This window comes from Cygnus atratus, chromosome 3 (assembly GCF_013377495.2).
Source record: "Cygnus atratus isolate AKBS03 ecotype Queensland, Australia chromosome 3, CAtr_DNAZoo_HiC_assembly, whole genome shotgun sequence".
Lineage (NCBI taxonomy): Eukaryota > Metazoa > Chordata > Aves > Anseriformes > Anatidae > Cygnus > Cygnus atratus.
The window spans coordinates 9,943,396-9,962,400 of record NC_066364.1 but is presented as its reverse complement, the minus strand read 5'-3'; the positions used below and the strand labels follow the sequence as shown (position 1 = coordinate 9,962,400).

At 38.6% G+C, this 19,005-nt stretch overlaps 1 protein-coding gene across 1 annotated transcript in view; it reads right to left on the bottom strand.

Annotated features, from left to right (window-relative positions):
- LDAH (lipid droplet associated hydrolase) overlaps window positions 1-19,005 on the bottom strand; it is a 118,794-nt gene that overhangs the window by 66,999 nt on the left and 32,790 nt on the right. Inside the window, exon 3 of the mRNA XM_035560103.1 lies at window positions 18,601-18,735. Within this exon, the coding sequence (XP_035415996.1) occupies window positions 18,601-18,735 (135 nt within the window). The remainder of the gene's footprint in view (window positions 1-18,600; window positions 18,736-19,005) is intronic.

Sequence of the window (19,005 nt, the reverse complement as noted above, 5' to 3'; positions counted from 1 at the left end):
ACCCACAAAGATCACTGAGTCCAACTCCTGCGTCCCCAAAGGACCACACAAAAAAACAGACTGTGTATCTGAGAGCATTGTCCAAATGCTTCTTGAGCTCTGGCAGCCTCAGTGCCATGACCACTGCCCTGGGGAGCCTGTTCCAGTGCCCGATCACCATCTCGGTGATGAATGTTTTCCTAACACCCAGCCTGAGCCACCCCTGTCACAGCTTCAAGCTGTTTCCTCGAGTCCTAGGAACATATTTGTATAGTTCATCTAAAAGAGATGCCCTAGTACTAATATCACTTGATCCCTTAAACCCATGCCGTTACCTCAGAGCTCAATGTCACACTCCTGCTTAACCTCCTGATCTGTTACACTGCTTACACATTGACTTGCAATGCAGCTTTAGTCTGGAAGGGGCCAAATCTCCAGGCAGCAAGGTTCAGACACAGGATGGGGACTGGCTCCTTATGGAGCTACGGTTCTACACACAGCACATAGGTTCCTGGCAAAAACCACCCATTTATAACCATTCAGCTACCAGATGTGGTGCACGTACAGTCCTAACTGGTCCACCAAGTATTAGGTATTTCAGTCCCCACTCTGTTTCTTTTGATGCCTTCTGCATCAGTTCCTTGTGTGAGAAACAGATGTGGAAGAAATATCCATCAGGCAAAGATGCTGTACAGACACATACATTAAAGAGTCTGGGAGGCACTCAGAAACTACTGTAAGAGAAAGTTAGCTCGCAGTGGGGACCCATTTCAGGTGTAGCTGGTTTTGTACCTGCTTGAAGAAGGTGCTAACAGAAGCCGTTCCGCCTATGACTCCGAACATACATTACCAGATTACAAAGACTATCTGCTCTTTTAATACGTGTGCAATAAATTTGACGGCAAATGGTCAGGAACCTCAAATGCTAAAAATCACTAACACGAATGTACTGAGGTTGCTGGGGTTTTGACAGCAACAGTATTAACTGGTAGCCTAAGTGGGTTGGCATTATATTGCCTTTTTGATCATCTGTATAAAATAAATGCTTTGAAGCAAAATAATTGCTGAAGAATGTGTTCCGATGCCTTTTTTTCTGAGCTTAAAATATTACCACAGAAATAACAACAAGCAAATTTGTCTTCAGCTAATCTAGTATTTCTACTAAAAGTACTAATGATCATAACCCAGCATAATTTATAGTAGTTTACTCTAAATGAAAAAGAGATTTACTAAAACACACTCAGAGAATGCAAAATTAGATTAGAAGTAATATATTAACTATTAGGCTTTCTACAAGTAATGGAAAACAAAAAGCTTGTTCTGTTTTCCAAAACCCTAAGGCCAGATTGTTTTTAATCTTAATTTCTATTTTTAGCAAGAGCTACATTTTATTTATTTATACAGCAACTTAACCCCATGCAGACGTGGGCTGTCTACATCATAAGTCTAATTAAGGGTACGTATAACACACACAAAACACAGAATAGCAGAAATACCCACTGGATACAGCAACAAGTGACAGAGTATGTTTCATTCAGCATATATATATCACCATGTGTTGGGTTGAGGAGATTAATTCTCCTTTATAAACATTTGCTACCATTCCCATGCTTTATTTCTCAGACACTGCCATCTCCAGTGATTTATCAGCAAGCCTTTTCATGTTTGACATTCCATTCATGGCCTTCGTTCTTGAAAATAAGGGATTTTACAAGAATTTCAGCTTACTTCTGGGTTAGAGGAACAGAAAAGGATGCAAAGTAGGTGTATAAACCTTCTAGAGAACCTCTCATGGTTCACAAGACCAGAGAAACCAAGCAGGAAAGAAAACAAATTTTATTTGTATTATTCATACAATCTGATGATTTTGAAGCCAATCTTACGATTCCTTTGTCAATACAGACGACGGCAAATCAAGCTTGCCCAGGTTAATGGCAACTTTTGACTACACAAATTCAGAATCTGCTACAAGAGACATGCTGAAAATTATTGCAATGCTATTAATAACCTATACAGCAAATACAGCCTGGCCCAGTCTCAACATTTTCAAAGTTGTCTAATATAGTTAATCAGTTACACCTGTTTCTTAAACTTTAGATATCTAATTTAATATATAGTTACCCAGTAAATAGCAGTGTGGAGACCCAGGGCAACATATTCAACGGCTATTACTGATTTCATTAGTGATGTGTCTGCTCAGAACCATTTTTGCTGCCAAAGTAAGAACCCCAAGGAGGGATATGGGTCATGCCTGTAGGGATTATGAGAAGGGAATAAGGCCTTTTCCTCCTCTTGTTTGCCCAGACTTGAGGTTAGGACTTGAGCATATCGAAAATGAGTCATGACAGCCAGTGCTGACTCAACAGAATTATTCTGAAGTTTAATACAATTTTTCCTTTTCTTCCAAAATACTGGTTTGTTGCCAAACCAAATCACATTGGCATTAGTTCTAGAAAAGCCACCCTGGAGGATGAGCATGCAGTACAGGGTCTGGAGATGCGTGCACCAACCTCCAGTCATCCCAGACTGATCCAGCTCTCTTTTATCAGGTGAACTACACTTTCACAGAATCTGTATGGAAATACATATTCTATTTTACTTCTGGACAAATATAAAATTGCCAGTGTCTCATGTTAGTTCATGTTTCCCCAATGCAAATGTTATGCTTATAATAGCCCAAAATATGTGGAGCTGGGCTGTGTCACAGGTTTGAAAGATTTATTTATTTATTTTATGGAATAAAATTGTCCAGGGATTATCCAAAATCAACACGAATTTCTTGGGTGGAGGAGCTTAAATGGGTTCTTTATATAAGCAAACAGACTTGCACAAACACACTGGCAGTCAGCTCTCCAATGGCTCTACATCAGAGAAGGGACCAGAGGGTGAGTTACTTCAACCTCAGGTGTGGAATAAACGGAGTGGCTGAAACAGAGCTCATTTAAGCAGTTTTCAGATAGCACAAATTATCCTACTTGAACCTTAAGCTGCAAACACCCCATCTGGGCCAAGGCATGTGATTTCAAGACTTTATTTAGCTGAAGAGTATTAAAAGAAATACTGTATTTCCTTATTTTCTTTGGCAAAGCATTAATCTTCTGATGTGCTTTTGGAAAAACAAATGCGCAATCACTTTAATGAATCTCTTTCTCTGACCTCTACTAAACCCAGTGTCAGAAAACAATCATAGATTAAAATAAAGTGTTTGCTCTAAGATAGTCGACAAGTTAATCTTGCTAGGGAAGAGGACTTCAGTTTTCAGGGAAATAACAGAGAATTTTGTTTGTTTGTTTTTCAGCTGTGTATGCAAGGGAAAATCTCAGGCAGAAAAAAAAAAGCACATCAGTTAAATGAGCAGCCTCATGTAGATCAAGCATCCTCCAAGTTATGAAGCAGAAAACAAACAAACAAACAAGCTTTTTGTCCTTAACACAAATATATTTAACGTTTCTTGTAGCAAGACAAAAGATTAACCACATCATTGACCTAGTACAAACAAGGACTGCTTCAGGTAGCATCTTAACAAAAAAAATATATTCCTGCTTTATGAACAAACTGAACAGACTAATCACAAATCAATCACAAAATAACAAATGAAATAACTAATCTAACCAATTTTGCTTGGTTATTATGAATCTATAAAATGGCTTAATTCAGACAGCATTTGACCTAAGTCTCATGTTGGTGACTTGTTTCCAAAAAAAAAAAAAAAAAAGTTTCTGCTTCTTGGCTTTGCTTTTCTTTAATTAATTATAGGAAGGAAAACTGCATGGGAAAACAGGGGACAAAGTGGCAGAATTTGTTTCAGGTTCTGAGAACAGCACACTGCTCTTCTTTATAATACTGCATTGCAAGTCTGGCTTTCACGAAACAAAAACACCTCCACCTCCCCTCCAAGAAAAGGATGGGTGAGAAATCGCAGACACTGATCTTTCCATGAATGCTGGCACATAGCTGGAGGTGCCAACAAGAGACCAATGATCCCCTGAAGAAAGAACAACAGGGGTTTTCTTTATTCCTAGGGACATATTGCCATGAAAAGGGCACCAAGCTGATGACCAGGGAACCCGTACACTGCAACAGTATTGCTAGCGAGACCCATAAGGTAGTGTAGCTCCAGGAATGAGATGATGCCTGTCTTGAATAAACCCAAGGAGCTTGCTTTTTACCTAAAAGGCAGGATAAACCTTAGTGGATAAGTACCAGTAAGGTGCAAGGCAAGTGTCTATGACTGGGACGAGGCTCTTTGCAGTGTGTGGCCTACACTGAGGAAGCCATTAAAGCAAAGAGGAAGATTGGTGTTCCAGAAGGAAAGGGTTGCGTGTGACCTTGTGACACGAAGCAGACAGCATCCAAACAAGGAACAGTGTCACTGAATCTGGCATCAGGGCCTGTGTGAAAAGGTGACTTGGAGTTATATGTGAAGAAAAGGAAGGAAAAGAAAACCCCGCCCTACCTGCTTTGCATCTTCCCCTTCGCTACTCATTTGCTCCAAGAGGTAGCACCAGGATATCTAAGGACAAACTCCAATGGACCTAGCACGGGGTCAAGTATTTTCAGAACTGAACCTTTTACAAGATAAAGACAAGTTTGGATCTGGAAACTGAGCTCAGGGGCTGGAAAGGGGTTCACTCGGCCTCTCCTCACAGCCCCTGTCAGGTGGGTGCTATCACCTTACTGCTTACTGTTAGCAGTGAGGAGAGAAACAAGTTTCAATGCATGAAAATGCAGTAACATCACAAGAAATTGATCTTTGTCTTCACGTAGATTAATCTTTGTCTTCACAAGGCAGGCAGAAAGCAGCCCCACAACTGATTACTTAGGAGGACTACCTGTTAAACAGGGTTGCATGGTCAGAGGTCTAATTCTGTAAACTAAATAACCTATCTGGTTGTTTTTTTTCTTGTAGCAAAATATAGTAATTCCTCACCACTGAATAATGCCATCTGAAATGCTTAAACACAATGGTGTGCTTAAAAACTGAGCTTTCTGGTTTGTGGGTCTAATTTCGGAAAATCTTTCAGAAAATACATCCCCTGAAGATATATTGCTTAGAGCCTGAATGCTTCACCCAATCTTTCATTTGATTATTGAAGCCTGGATAATTTGTATCAGCAAGTGATAAAATGCCAAAGAAGTGGGATGGAAACCGTGAAAGAATGCTCAATAAATACCAAAGAACTCCTACTGACACCAGGAACCAGGTCTTAAAGCACTGTGTTTTAGATTAACCCTTAGACCTTCATCCGGCCCTAGTACCCTCAGGAACTGTTCATGCAACTTTTAAGATAAACACACCACTCATTAGTGTTTATTGAAGTAATTACTTTTTGTAAAGGTATCCTCCACAAATAAATTACCATGTACTCAAGACATTGAAATGGTCATAGGTATTATTTTCTTTATTAGAAAAATAACAAGACCTTAATTTACAAATTAAACTACCGATTTCCTTTACTATCTACATACCTATTGCTGGGACACTTATTTAACACCTAATCTGTTTTTGAAAGGAAGCTGTATCATAATTAAATTAGTACTTGCATAGTCTGACCAAATGAACTAATAAACATGTGAAATACTAAAAAACAATTTTGATTAAAAACATACTACAGTACATTGAACTTACTAAATGAAGATGTCTGAGAGAGACTTCTTTTCATTTTGCATTCCCAGCCTTGCTTCCCTCTAGTTAAAGCAACTATCACCGAGGTATAATGAGATAACAGTGCAAGGCTTGAGATAAAAATAGAGACAAGCAACAAAATTTGGCAAGGAAAGCATCATTAAACAGTGTTTTATTGTGCAGTTTTATGTCAAACTGTACCTCCACTATCATTTTTAAATGCATAAACCAAATCTAATATGGGTGTTTAACATAAATGGATTCTTTTCTGTTTCTGAAGGATTGCATTTTACTGTCAAACTGAACAACTACAGAAGTGTAATTTAAAACAATTTTCAATATCATTATTAAAAAAAATAACAAAAAGCAAAGTAAAACAAAGCAAAAAAAAACAACTTGGCAGGGGAGGGGTTAGAGGGACCATCACTGTACAGGAACAGATCTAAATTTCCATCATAAAGTAACTTCAAGGAGCAAAAGCGAAGAGGTCTGAGCTGCGGGGAAGCTGATTGTTCATGTTCATTTTCTTGTGAATTCCTTGCTTCACTTGCTCACACAAACACAACAGGAAGGGACTTCCTCACTATGGCCAACCACTACGTAAGAAGTATCTTGATATAGGACCAAGTATTACATTCACTATGACTCTATTCATCTCAGGTTGGTTGGTTGGTTGATTTTTTCTTTGTTTGTTCCATTTCTAAGCAGCTCTTCTGAAGGCAGAACACTACAGATCTCAGCAGACCTAATTATTTTGAATAGCAAAACTTGCAGCACCATTTTCATTAGTTGCCTTGATTGTAAAAGTGAAGTAAGGTCAACATGCCAGGTATCCCACTTTGCACTTCATTTCACTTTGCAGAATATCCTCCACAAGACAACTAACTGCAGAACACAAAAAAACACTGTTATGTCCTTACTTTATTATAAGTTAGGCTTTTATATAGGCTTTACTCAGCTTTTTCCCAGTTTTGAAGTCATTTCATGTCTGGACTTGCATATCTACACTTGCAAAGCAACAGACAACAAACAGTTTCAGTGCTGACACTCCTTCAAAATATTCCAGCAATTCTCCCTTTTCCAGTAATTCCAAAATAAATCATCTCTACCACTGCTGGTTAAGGAAGAATCACTGAACATAGCCCAAATCACTGAAATACACTGGACTACATACCATTAAACAGTTACAAAACCAAACCAGTAACACCAGTGGGAACCCCTGAATGTATTACTTTTGTTGGGGTTGCTGAGGTCTCGATATTTCAGAGTAACTCCACAGCAAAGACATGCCATGACAGCAGCTGTCAATGTAACAGGGCTCAGCCTTTCCATTCCAGGTGCTGAAAGGGAACATCACAGGGAAAAAAAAAAAAAAAAAGGGACAGAGAGAGGCATTATGAAGAAAGCAAGAAGTAGCCTTGCACTGGCATAGCTATCATACACAGTGATAAGAAGTAGAGCTCATGTCCTTGAAAATACAATGGTTGAGAAAATGAAGTCATTCACAAGATCTTCAGGAAAACGTCTGCCACAAGGCGTGCACTGAACATAGAAGGGCACATTCTGACTGAGCCTCTGGGAGGGATCATCGTACCAGTAGTACATGTTCCAACAACATAGGGAAAATCTTACAGTTTCCATTATCTTGTTGACTTGCTGAGCTAGGCTGCAAAAATCAATCCAGGCCCCCTAGCTCACCCCAGATACCACTTCCACTCCCCCAAAAGTCTGTTTTCCTTGCTTTGCCGGACTGGCAGGTGGTACTCTTCCAGATGTCCACCTCGAGTGTTTCCCTTAGGAATACTCACTTCACGTATGGTCTGAAATAATATCACCCAGTTTTACAAGGGCAAATGTGTTTCACTGGTATTTGAATTATCTTGCACCATCAGTCTGAGGCATGTGATGCATAAGTCTATCCAGGAAAAACACACACACAGGGCGTTGTTCCTTAAGGTAATTCCTTACTGCAAAGCACACGAGTATCACGATCTTTTTGTGTTTGGCCAGATCTAACATCTTCCAATTTAACACCAGGAAAATGCAGTCTTGAAACAAAGGCATGCAACTTTCTTACTGAATGAAGTAACAAAAAGCAACTTCAGTATATAACACACTTTCACAACAACTTGTGTTTGCACAGTTTGACAATGGAAGAAAAACTAAATAATGATTCCTGCACATCACCAAGACTGCCTACATACAGCATGACAATAAGAGGCATAGAAAGGGCAGTGGCAATTGTACAAGGGTTGAAATGAACAAAAAACAATGAATGTAATCTCATAGGAATGGATTCAGTAGGTGTATGATAAATAAAACACTGTGCCGTAGTAGGCAAGTCTAACAGTCACACCTATTGAAAACAGCACTTCAAAACTTTGGGAAGTTTAAACAGATACAAGTAGAGAAAGAGGGACTAAGAGCAAATAAAGGAGAGCTGAAGCTTGGAGTGAAGACAGACAGCAAGCCAAGGAAGACAACCCATGTTATTCCACAGACAGGGAGTATTGTTAAAAGTGTGAGAGTAAAAGTAAATACAAAAGTATTGTTAAAAGTGTGAGAAAATGGCAACGAGTACAGAACAATATTAAGAGGTGGAAGGCTGAACAAGCAAGCAACTAAGAAGGTATCTGGATGGGCAGTTATACAGTAACACAGCTAGCGATACAGAATTTCAACATTACAGCAACTTACAGGAAGGTAGAACTGGATAGATCGATGGGTGATGTTTTCTGAAGCACTCAACTGAAAGCAACTCAAATATAAAACCATATGTAAAAGCAAGTTGCTTTTCTGAAGCAATTCAACTTCTGCTGAAACCCAGCTAAAACTTTTGATTTGTTAGGCCAGTTCTGATTTCTCTTGAAAATCCATCCCAAAATCATATTTAGAACTGATAAAGACAAAGACCGAAATGTTCAAATAAGTGTAAGTCTTTAGAGTAACATTGAAATAACAGTAGTACACTTCCTAACTCCTCTAGCTACAATGATGGCATTTGGATGGCATTCAGTGCAAACTTAGGGCTTTTTCTTTACTCTTGCATATATTCATCTCAGATGATACTACACTAGTAGGATACTGTACTGATACTACATAAAGTGTAGGTTTGTATGTTCACCTGTCCACGGAAATGTTAAATTTAGCGTACAGAATAACCACCTGCAGTAAGCAGATTCCGATTATATAACAACGCTGTCTAGCACCCTTCTTATTTTACGGAGTAAACAACCCTCTTAGGAAAGCACAACATTTTTCCATCTTTAACCTGTATACTTCCAAACTCTCAAATGATAAGTTTTCAAAATCACATCTTAGATTCCCTGATGCTGTAAATTAGTGCCACGCCACTGGCTGCAGAAGAGCTGTGTCACTTTATTACAGGTGAGAACACAACTCCATGCTACCCGCACTGCAGGCCGTAGAGCACGAAACGTTTGCAAAACAGTACCGCAGAGCTACCTCACAGCGCTCAGCCAATGCTTCGACTTATTCCCTGCCTCAAAAAGCCTACCAAGTCTCTGCTGGGTCTCCTCTTTGCACAAGGTGAGCATGCTGACAGCAAAGGGAAGCAGCTGCGATCCCCACTGGGAGTCAGAGCAACAGGGGCTTTGCTGCTGGCTGCTGTGACATTGAGAGACATTTGCAGCCTGGAGGTTCCAGTTCTCTGCTCCAACACTCCCCACTGAGCTACATGTTCGCCATCACCTGAACTTGCGCGGAATCAGTGGAAAAGGACATGATTTTGGTTCAGGAGCACTTCAAACTCCATCTTTCATTTCTTCCCGCAGCATAAGGCAAAAGAGAAATGGACAAAACGCTGTATCAAAAAGCCTGAATTTATTAAAATCAGTGGCAAGGCTGAGGAGAGAAAACAGAATATATAGAGAGAATAGTTTGTACTGTCTTGAAATAAGGCAGCTTTCTTTATCACTTGTTGATGCTTTAAATAATAACCTGCAGGTGATGTATAGTGCAAACTGCCTATCTTTGGGGAAGAAACACATTTCTGTCAAATTAACCACTTTAAATTATATGATTTATATCTTTTCTTCTGTTAAATTATTTAAAATTTAATTGACACATTTGTTCCCTATAATCAAGATTTAATGAAAGTTTCATTTGTAGTCACCTAACTGAACTACACAGCAGGGCAGGTACAGCAACATGCCCCAGATACTGGTGATGGCTCTATGTTTCCCTGGAGTTTTGCATCATAGCTGACATGACTGAAGTGCTACCATTACCGTGCTGATTTGTCATTATAAATGAATAAGGGATTTTTTGCTTTTCATTTTACACAGGTGAGATGTGCTACACAGAAAGCAAACCACCTGTGACCAACAAAGAGTGCCAGGCTCACAGCCGGGTAAGAGTCAGTTTTCTTGTTCTTTTATGTTAGTAGACATCAGAGCCACAGCTCGCTACAGTCTCTTTGAAACTGACAAAGTATAAAGTATAATTAAAGTATAATTAACTAATTATACTTTACAGTATAATTTTTTGAATTAGTTACTGAAAGTAACTGAATTTGACCCATACCCTACATACAAACAGATCCAAATATAATCATGCAGAGTTTAATATATATTGACGTGCATTCAGGAATACAGTAATTAATCTCTTCATGATTAACTGCAGGATTAAACTTCTCCAAACAATGTAAACATTACCATAGAAGTCAATGGAGTCTCAGATGGTAAAGGTTCAGTGGTAGTATGTCTGAAAACAGCTATGCTCTAAAAAAAAAAAGGCAAAAAAAACCACAAACCCAACAACAAAACAAAACAAAACAACAACAAAACCACTACAACAGCAATCCTAGAGAACTTTGCTAGTGTTTGTTTCATGGTTTAACCCAACAGGGATTAATTTGGCAATTAGGCAGCCACTTGACTTCACCAGTAATTTGACAGCTGTAGTAAATTAGATTGTTTTAAAAAATGCATTCATGCACAAAACAGAATTTTAAATTTAGAAAGGTAAGAGTATGTTTAGCTTAAATCAAAAGAACAGTCTCATGTTCAGCATCAAAAGGAGGAAAAAAAGGAAAAACTCCTTCATCTAACGCACCAATGACAGTCCCTCATTCAACCTGGGTCCTCAACACTGTTACCATTTTGTCCCTGCTCCTTTCCCAAAGCATACAACCCTTACTCAGATTCTGGTGAGAGATATAAGTAGATGCACTAGAGGTATGAGTAATTCATTAAAGAAGCTGATCTAATAGTGAGGCCAGTTGCACTCTGTGCATAATCTGCTTTATATCCACCTACGTTTCCGTGAAACACCTACATTGCCTCTTAAAGAAAGGGAAACTCCCCCAAACCAAAGCAAACAGAGGCTCCAAGTTCCACACTTGATTATTTTTAGAATCTGGAACTGTGCTGTGCATTGTTGATAGTTCCTCAGTCTTATGACAGCAGATCACTGTGAATTAAAAATAAAACTACTGTGAAACACTGAATTGATCACACCAAGATCTGCAACATTTTTGCAAGCTTTGTGGGATCAAAATTAAATATAAGGTCTATATCAGAAAGTAGGAATTATTATTAATAAATAAACAATTTGATCTTTTTTTTTTCCCCTGGTGTTAACCTATGTAGTGAAAAACTTTTGGTTCAGCTATTGAAACAAACTCAGACCTGTTACATCATCGGAGAGAAGGGATTATTCCCTGTTATGGGGATAGTCCATTTTCAGTCCTTTAGCAAATGTGAATGTATTTTTCAATCTGATTTGGGATTAAAAGATTCTTAAGCATTGTCCCTGGGGAAAATAACCTGAATCGTTTCAGTATTTTGTTTATTGAATTATTTCACTTTTTCTATTTCTCTACAATAGTACAGAAAACATTTAATCGAGTTAGTCTGAAACATCACAGCACTGCTCATCTCAGTGAACTGTGACATGCCTTCTAAAGTCAAGACACCAAAAGATATAAATGTTACCTTTTCATAGGGTTCAAATTCTTGAACACTTTTTTCCCCCCACTAACAGCCATCTGCATCTAATTAGAAATGATGGTATCAGCTGGAGAACATACCTATGTCATGGGGTGAAAGGCAGAAAATGATCCATAAACAATCTCAAAACCTACATCCAAATTTTCCTGGAATGCAGTAAAGAAATTATACTCTCCAATGGATGAATGTCAATTTTTTTTTAAACATCTTGTTTTCTGGATAAGGATCCAGAAGTCTGTATCAGGTTTCAAAAATTGTTACTTTAAAACACATCTTTAAATTTGAATTATATTAACTTTATTTGTAGATATGGGTGAAAAAAAAGTTTCTTCTAACAGGGGAATTAGTTGAATAAAGTGCTAGAATGGACTAGAAAGCTATTCATGGACTTTTCTAATAGTATACACACAGATACTATGTTGACAGTGAAAAACCTTGAAAGAAATAGAAACTAGAGGGAACTTATTTTTCATATAGTTATAATAAAAATAAAGACAAAGCTCTTTTCATAGTAACACCAGCAAAAATTGGTCACTACTCCATCACAATCAATGGAATAGAGTCATGCATTAAGTGGTACCAGAATCAGCTTAATAGTGCTTAAGTGATCATTATAAATAAATACATGACTGTTAAAGTATGCTGTTATGAGCAGTTAAAATTAATAACATTTTGGTTGGTCAGAAAAGAAAATAATAAAACAACTCAGAAACACTGCACATATGGCACAATTTTATTTTTTCAGTTTTGATTTTGAATTGAACAAGATTTTCAAACACATGATTAAAATTAAGCGGAGCTGATAAAGAATGCCAAATGCCAACATTTCATTCAAAGGATCTCTTTGCATAATTACAGGACCTCTATGAATAATTAGCTGAATGTGGCTCAAGGGGAAGGCGTGTTACAGTAAATGGCGGACAGCAGCATCTCCAGGGTTGCTTGCTTTTCACACGTTTTGATTTAAAACATTGCGGTGGGTTCCCACCGTGAACTGTTCATATATTTCCTTAGAATAGACACCCAGCAGTAAAACCATACAGCAAATCACAGATCTTACCAGGTAAAGACAAAAACTTCAGCATTCAAACGCCTCATAATAACTTCCAAATGCACACACACGCTTCCTTCCTTTAGCTGCCCTCTCCAAAGACAAGGAAGGAATATGGTTACTGGATAGCAGCACCTGCTGCATCAGGAGGGGCAGCCAGACAAAAGTGCCCTGAGCTGGCAGTTCCTGTCCCATCCTGAGAAAACAACCGCTTCCTCGCTGCATGCAGGGACCCTCGCTGGTGACAAGCACCGCATGAGGACCTCGGGGTGATTAATCAGTGCTGAGGCCAGCTACGTAAACAGGAAGCTTCTCCTCTCTGAACTTTAAAAAAAAAAATCATACTTGGATGTTAAACTAGTTTAATTCTATCTGGATATTGTGGTTACAACCTGGTTGTTCTTAATGTATCCACAGCATGGTACCATTTGATGGGGAAACTTCCTGCCACACAACTCTATTAATTCTGCAGAGCAGTGCTGTGTGTTTTTGGACATAGAGTTCTCTAGGTCTTTAATACTTAAACATAACTGACTAAACCTGGAAAGAACGTGTATTAAAGATAAGCCATCTGTCAATGACTCTCAGATGTTTTAATTTATCTGCACAGGAAGCAGAGAATATTGTTGAAATATAACTTAATATTAATTCGCTGTATAAGCTTAAAATATTTATGTAAAATGTCAGTTCAGCTGCCTTTCTTCTACTTTCCTCTCTTAGCCTTCATATTACAAGATGTAAATGTTTCTAAACGTAACTACTACTATGTATCAGAATGTGTACAGACACCTCACAGAATGGCTGAGGTTGGCAAGGGCCTCTGGGTCCCTCTGGCCCAACCCCTGCTCCAGCGGGCACCCAGAGCAGGGTGCCCAGGACCACGTCCAGGTGGCTTCTGAAGATCTCCAAGGAGGAGACCCCACAGCCCCTGGGCAACCCGTGCCAGTGCTTGGTCACCCTCATATAAAGAAAGTGTTTCCTCCTGCTTGGAGGGAGCCTCCTGTGTTCCAGTTTGTGCCCATTGCCCCTTGTCCTGGCACAGGGCACCACTGAAAAGAGCCTGGCTCCATCTTCTGTGTATCTTCCCTTCAGGTACTGATAGACACTGAGATCTCTCCGGAGCCTTCTCTTCTCCAAGCTGAACAGTCCCAGCTCTCTCAGCCTTTCCTCGTAAGAGATATGCTCCAGTCCCTTGATTACCTTGGTGGCCCTTCATTGGACTCTCTCCAGTATGCCTAGATCTCTCTTTTACTGGGAAGCCCAGAACTGGACACACTACTCCAAGTGTGGCCTCACCAATGCTGAGGGCCCACATTTTCCCTAGTCTTCCTCTTATCACTGAGGTAGAAGCCCTTCTTGTTGCCCTTGACATACTGGCCAGATTCATTTCATTTAAATTTAGCTTTCCTAACTCCATCCATGGATACTCTGACAATGTCTCTGTACTCCTCCCAGATTACCTGTCCTTGCTTCCACCCTCTGCAGGCTGACTTTTTGTGTTGGAGCTTGGCCAGGAGCACCTTGTTCATCCATGCTCACACGAGCTCATCCTCCTCACAGTTTTGCCTGACTTCTTCCTCTTTGTTGGGATGCATTGCTCTTGAACTTGGAGGAGGTGATCCTTGAATATTAACCTTTTTTGGGCCCTTCTTCCCTTCAGGGCCTTATCCTTACCTACTATCACCACTGCTGTATGATCTCTAACCATACAGTGCTGAGGCCCAGATAAGGATTCGCAGATCGAAGACCTTCTGAGCACCACAGACACTAGTTCTGAGGTATTTTAATACTGACTGAACAGACTGCTGGTAGCTTCTGTTCACCTTAAAGAAGCAGTGCAAGTTTTCTCCAAAATCAGCAATCATTAAAAACATTCATACTACTTAAAACAAATGGAAGTCACAAGATAGCTAAAATTACCAAATGCATACTGACTCCCTGTGCCTTTGTGTGAATTCTCTCCTTTGGGATTAGACACAATGACAAGGACAAAAGCTATTAGCTAAAGATGAGTCACTATTTTTAGGAGCCCAAGTTCTCAGACCATTTTTCACCATCTCCTCCTCTCCTGTTTGCAGCAGTGCAGACCGCAATCCCATTGCTCCCCATCTCCCCACATCCGTGGTTGTGTAACATCTTGAAGACCACCGCTGCAAATGCTTACACAGCAGAAGTATTATTGGAAAAGTATTCTTAGGTACCAGTAATTCACCTTAGCAAGTGGAAACCAGTGAGAGAGCCAACTCCACCTGATCAGCCAGCTCTTCCTGCACCACAAGCAAGTGTCCTGGGAACCACTAGTGGCCCACAGACCACAAGTTTGGGAATCACTGTCCTATATAACACACAATCCTCTTATTATAGCACACCATGCTCCTTGTCTTGCTCAGGCTACTATTTTAGTTTTTTCCTTACCAGCACAGCATTTCCTATGACAGTAGCAATTTATGGCTTATATCTGGTAATCATGCCCACACTTAGGTCTGTCCTTTGTTGGACAACTATCTAGCAACCAACAAGATGAGTAACTTGCTCAAGTCTAAATTCAGTTTTACCCAAATGATTTCATTAATATTTTCTGTAGTGCTATATCACTTTAGATGAGGCAGAATCTGACTTGAAGTCAATTTTGCAGTTTCATTAAAAGTCAGAAGGCTGGAAAAGCAAACTCAGGTGAGTAACAACAGTAAAGAACACAGCTAAGAAGCAATACATCAGCAATATATCACATAAATTATGCTGCACGTGACTTCCAAATTTTCCATTTCACTTCAAAACTTCACAATGATAGCACACTAACAAATAATTAATGTCTTCAGAGATTTGCTTTCTGTGCAAAAAAAAGCACTTCTATGCTTTTTCCTATATTGCTTCTTAAGGATATAACCCAATTTCAAAATGGTCTGCAAAGATCCTAATCTCCTGTTAAAGAAAAATCAATGGAAACAGTCTTTTGGTGGACCATAAATCAATGTCTACCTTTTTTATCATTCAAAATGAACTAAGGATAGTTTAACAGATTTTAAACATTGGAAGGAACACCATTACCATCTACAGTCCATGTATGGAGAGCTCTATACAGCCTTTACTGGCAAAAGCTGACCAGAGTGCTAAAAAAAATATCTAACTTCCCATTTTCCAGGACTTTTAAAGAAATTTGGAGCAAGACTGCATTTTTTAGTCCTTATTTTAAAATTAGATAGCTACAACACAGCTCTAAATTAGCAGTAAGTATCAAATTAGCAATGAATAATTTCAGGATTTGTTCAGTGAGATGTGTTAGTTTTAACTAACATTTTATTTCCTATCAAAAGAAATTGAAAGACTGTTGAAAAGTTTCCAACTGGCTACTGTTCATTGCCATCAGAAGAGCTACTCCTAAACAATGGTCTTTAGTCCTTTTGCAGTAATCAGGCATTTCTATTCAACTGGATATCATAACGTAAAGCTTACAGCTTCAATCTCCACCATTCATAACCTGTTATAGTGCCTCCCTCCAAACTGAGCAGCTATACTAGCATTTTGACAGAATAGTTTGAATGTGAATAAATATGGAACATTTTTAACCTTAAATTTATTTTTGAGTTTTACCCTTAGAATTTTCTTAAATCAAGAAGTTTACAAAGTATTCAAGAGTAACACTGTTCAACAATTTTCTTCAATTTCTTTAAAAAGCACCAAAGTACTTTTTCATTCTTTTCTTAAATTGTTTTCTGCAGTTTAAGGGAAATCATACGTTTAAAAGACAGAAATCCAACACAATTTATTTTCTTCTGATTTCACTGTCTATAAAATGAACATTCAGTGACGGCTACGTACCATGAAAACATGATTTGCATTTAGTCTTTCAACTAAGTCTGAAGACCACTCATTTAATCCTTAGGAAAATACTAATTAAAGATAATTAGGGGACTGGAGCATCTGTCATACAAGGAGAGGCTGAGAGAGCTGGGTCTGTTTAGCTTGGAGAAGACTTTGCATCCTTTGCAATGTGCTCTGGGTGATCCTGCTCAGCAGGGGGGCTGGATTGGGTGATCTTCAGAGGTCCCTACCAACCTCAACCACTCTGTGACTCTGATTCTCTGTTCAGGTAGTAGCCTCTGTTTTGAAAGCAGGGCGTTGAACATGTTTAACACGTTCTTACAGGAAACAATAACTTGTATTTTAAATAAACTCTTCTGATGTCTAATAAGTTACTTGGTTAGAAGTAGGAGATTATTTACATTATCAGATCAGAAATCTCAAAAGCATTCATCAAAAGAGTGATGCATTAAGAAGCTCCAGAACTTAACAAAAAATATATTAACTGTGGGTATACACACCTGTTATCTTTACTCTAAAGCAAAAATTTGCCACATCTAAACTATGGTCTATTTGGGTACATTTTTTCTTTTGTCTATTAACATGTCTTTAAGGTTGAAATTAAGCAAATGATGTGCAATTACCTGCACCTTAAAAAGGCTTACAACAATGCAATCGTAACAGATTAGGCACAGTAAACTATCAAAGTAGGCAGGCAGGGGTTTTGGTATTATAGAAGAACCCGTTCCTAGGTGGTATCTGTTCAAGGGGCACACGCGCCTTTATTGTTAGGAAAACTATAAATCAGTCTCAACATAGACAATGGAAAGAAAAAAGTAACACTTTTAACATGTGAACAGCATATAAAGATTATATCGCTTTAGACAAAGCGATTAAGAGAGGGCTACTATGCTGCTCCTCTTTTTGTTATTTTGCCTACACCTAAGGACTGATGGCCTAACTTACAGTCACAGCACTATTCAATCACTTTTAAAAGCTGAGAAGGGTAAAGAAGTCTAAACTGTGATATAACTTCTTTATTTCATTCAGAGAGTGAAAATAATTTTCAAATCTTTTTGCTAGAAGTAGAATTATGACAATGAGATGTTCAATTAATGTTGTGCGTCTCTCTGGAGCACAGTTTGCAAGAGCTCTCTGAGTATAAAGATACCATACAGAAGTAAAAATGAAGGACGTAGTTCTGTTCAGTTTTCTCTATGTAATGTGCCTCCAGTAAATTAGGAAAGTTGTCTGTGACTGGTAACTGCTACTGGGAAACTTGCTTTAGTCTTTCTGAGACTTCCAAATTCTACTGTATCTAAATATAATTAGGCATATTAACACATCCTTTCATTTTAAAACCTTTATTACTTCTCAGAAAGCAACATTTATATGTTAAGTGAACTATTTAAATGTCTGCACACTCTAAGTCAGTGGTCTCCGATGTGGGGTGCATACGCATTGGGACGCAGGAAGAAAATATGAGAACTTCAGTTGCACATGCATATAATTATGAAAAAATATAGATATTAATGGTGTATGCTCAAATTTTTTTTTAACTGACAGGGGTGCACGATCAAAAAAGTTTGTAGATCACTGCTCTGAATCAATCTGTAAGTAGTTTTCCAATGCTGTACATTAACAATACCCACACAGAGTTGGCTATCATGTCTTGCTGGTCATTGGCACGTCAAAAGATTTTTAACAAAACGACAAGCAACCTCTCCCCTGCAAACATCCCATACCCCAGTCTCAGAAACATTTACTTGCTTCCTAAACATTCACTACTTTAGTACAACTACTTTTAAATTCAGAGATAATTAAGTCTGTCCTCAAGTGTTCAATCTCTGAACTGGATATTCCTTTAAGAAAAAAAACACAAACGTTTATAATCTGCTGTTTTCGATGTAAATACATTAGAGACCTTCCTCTCTTGTCTCTCAAGACTGCAATCAGCAAACTCTCCTATGCTCTTAATAGCATTTATTTGACTGACGAATCTAATTTATTTAAAAATACTCTTTTCCTTAGCAACTTCTCCTTTCATAAAACTGTTTTGTGGAAATATAACGAAGGCATTTAAAAAACTTGACATGCTGTTTTTAATAGGCACAAGTTCTGCTGGGGAAATGAGAGAGGTTACAAATATCTGTGTGTACAAGTTACAGTACCTTCTATCATCTCCATACCACTAGGAGGCTTACAATGTCCGGCATGACTCACAACCCAAACGGGGTACTGCTGATTTAGTCCACAGTACAAGGCCTGTATAAAGGTCCTGTAATAACCTGCCAGTCCAGGGTTACCTGTCAAAAGAAACACAAAAGTACAGTCAATATTAACCTTTCAACAGCAAGCAAGGCACTTCAAAGCAAACTAAGCAACATTATACTTAAATTTGTTATTTTCTTTAGTACATCTCCAATTTTTATTCTCCCAAACTCAGGGGCTATGCTATTGAACTGTTTTAATTCCATTATTATGGCACCCCTGAGAAGCATATTACAGAAAATGTAGAAGATAAAACTGAAATTGCAGAAGCTAAAACTGAAGCCCAGCACAAGAGAAAATCTCCT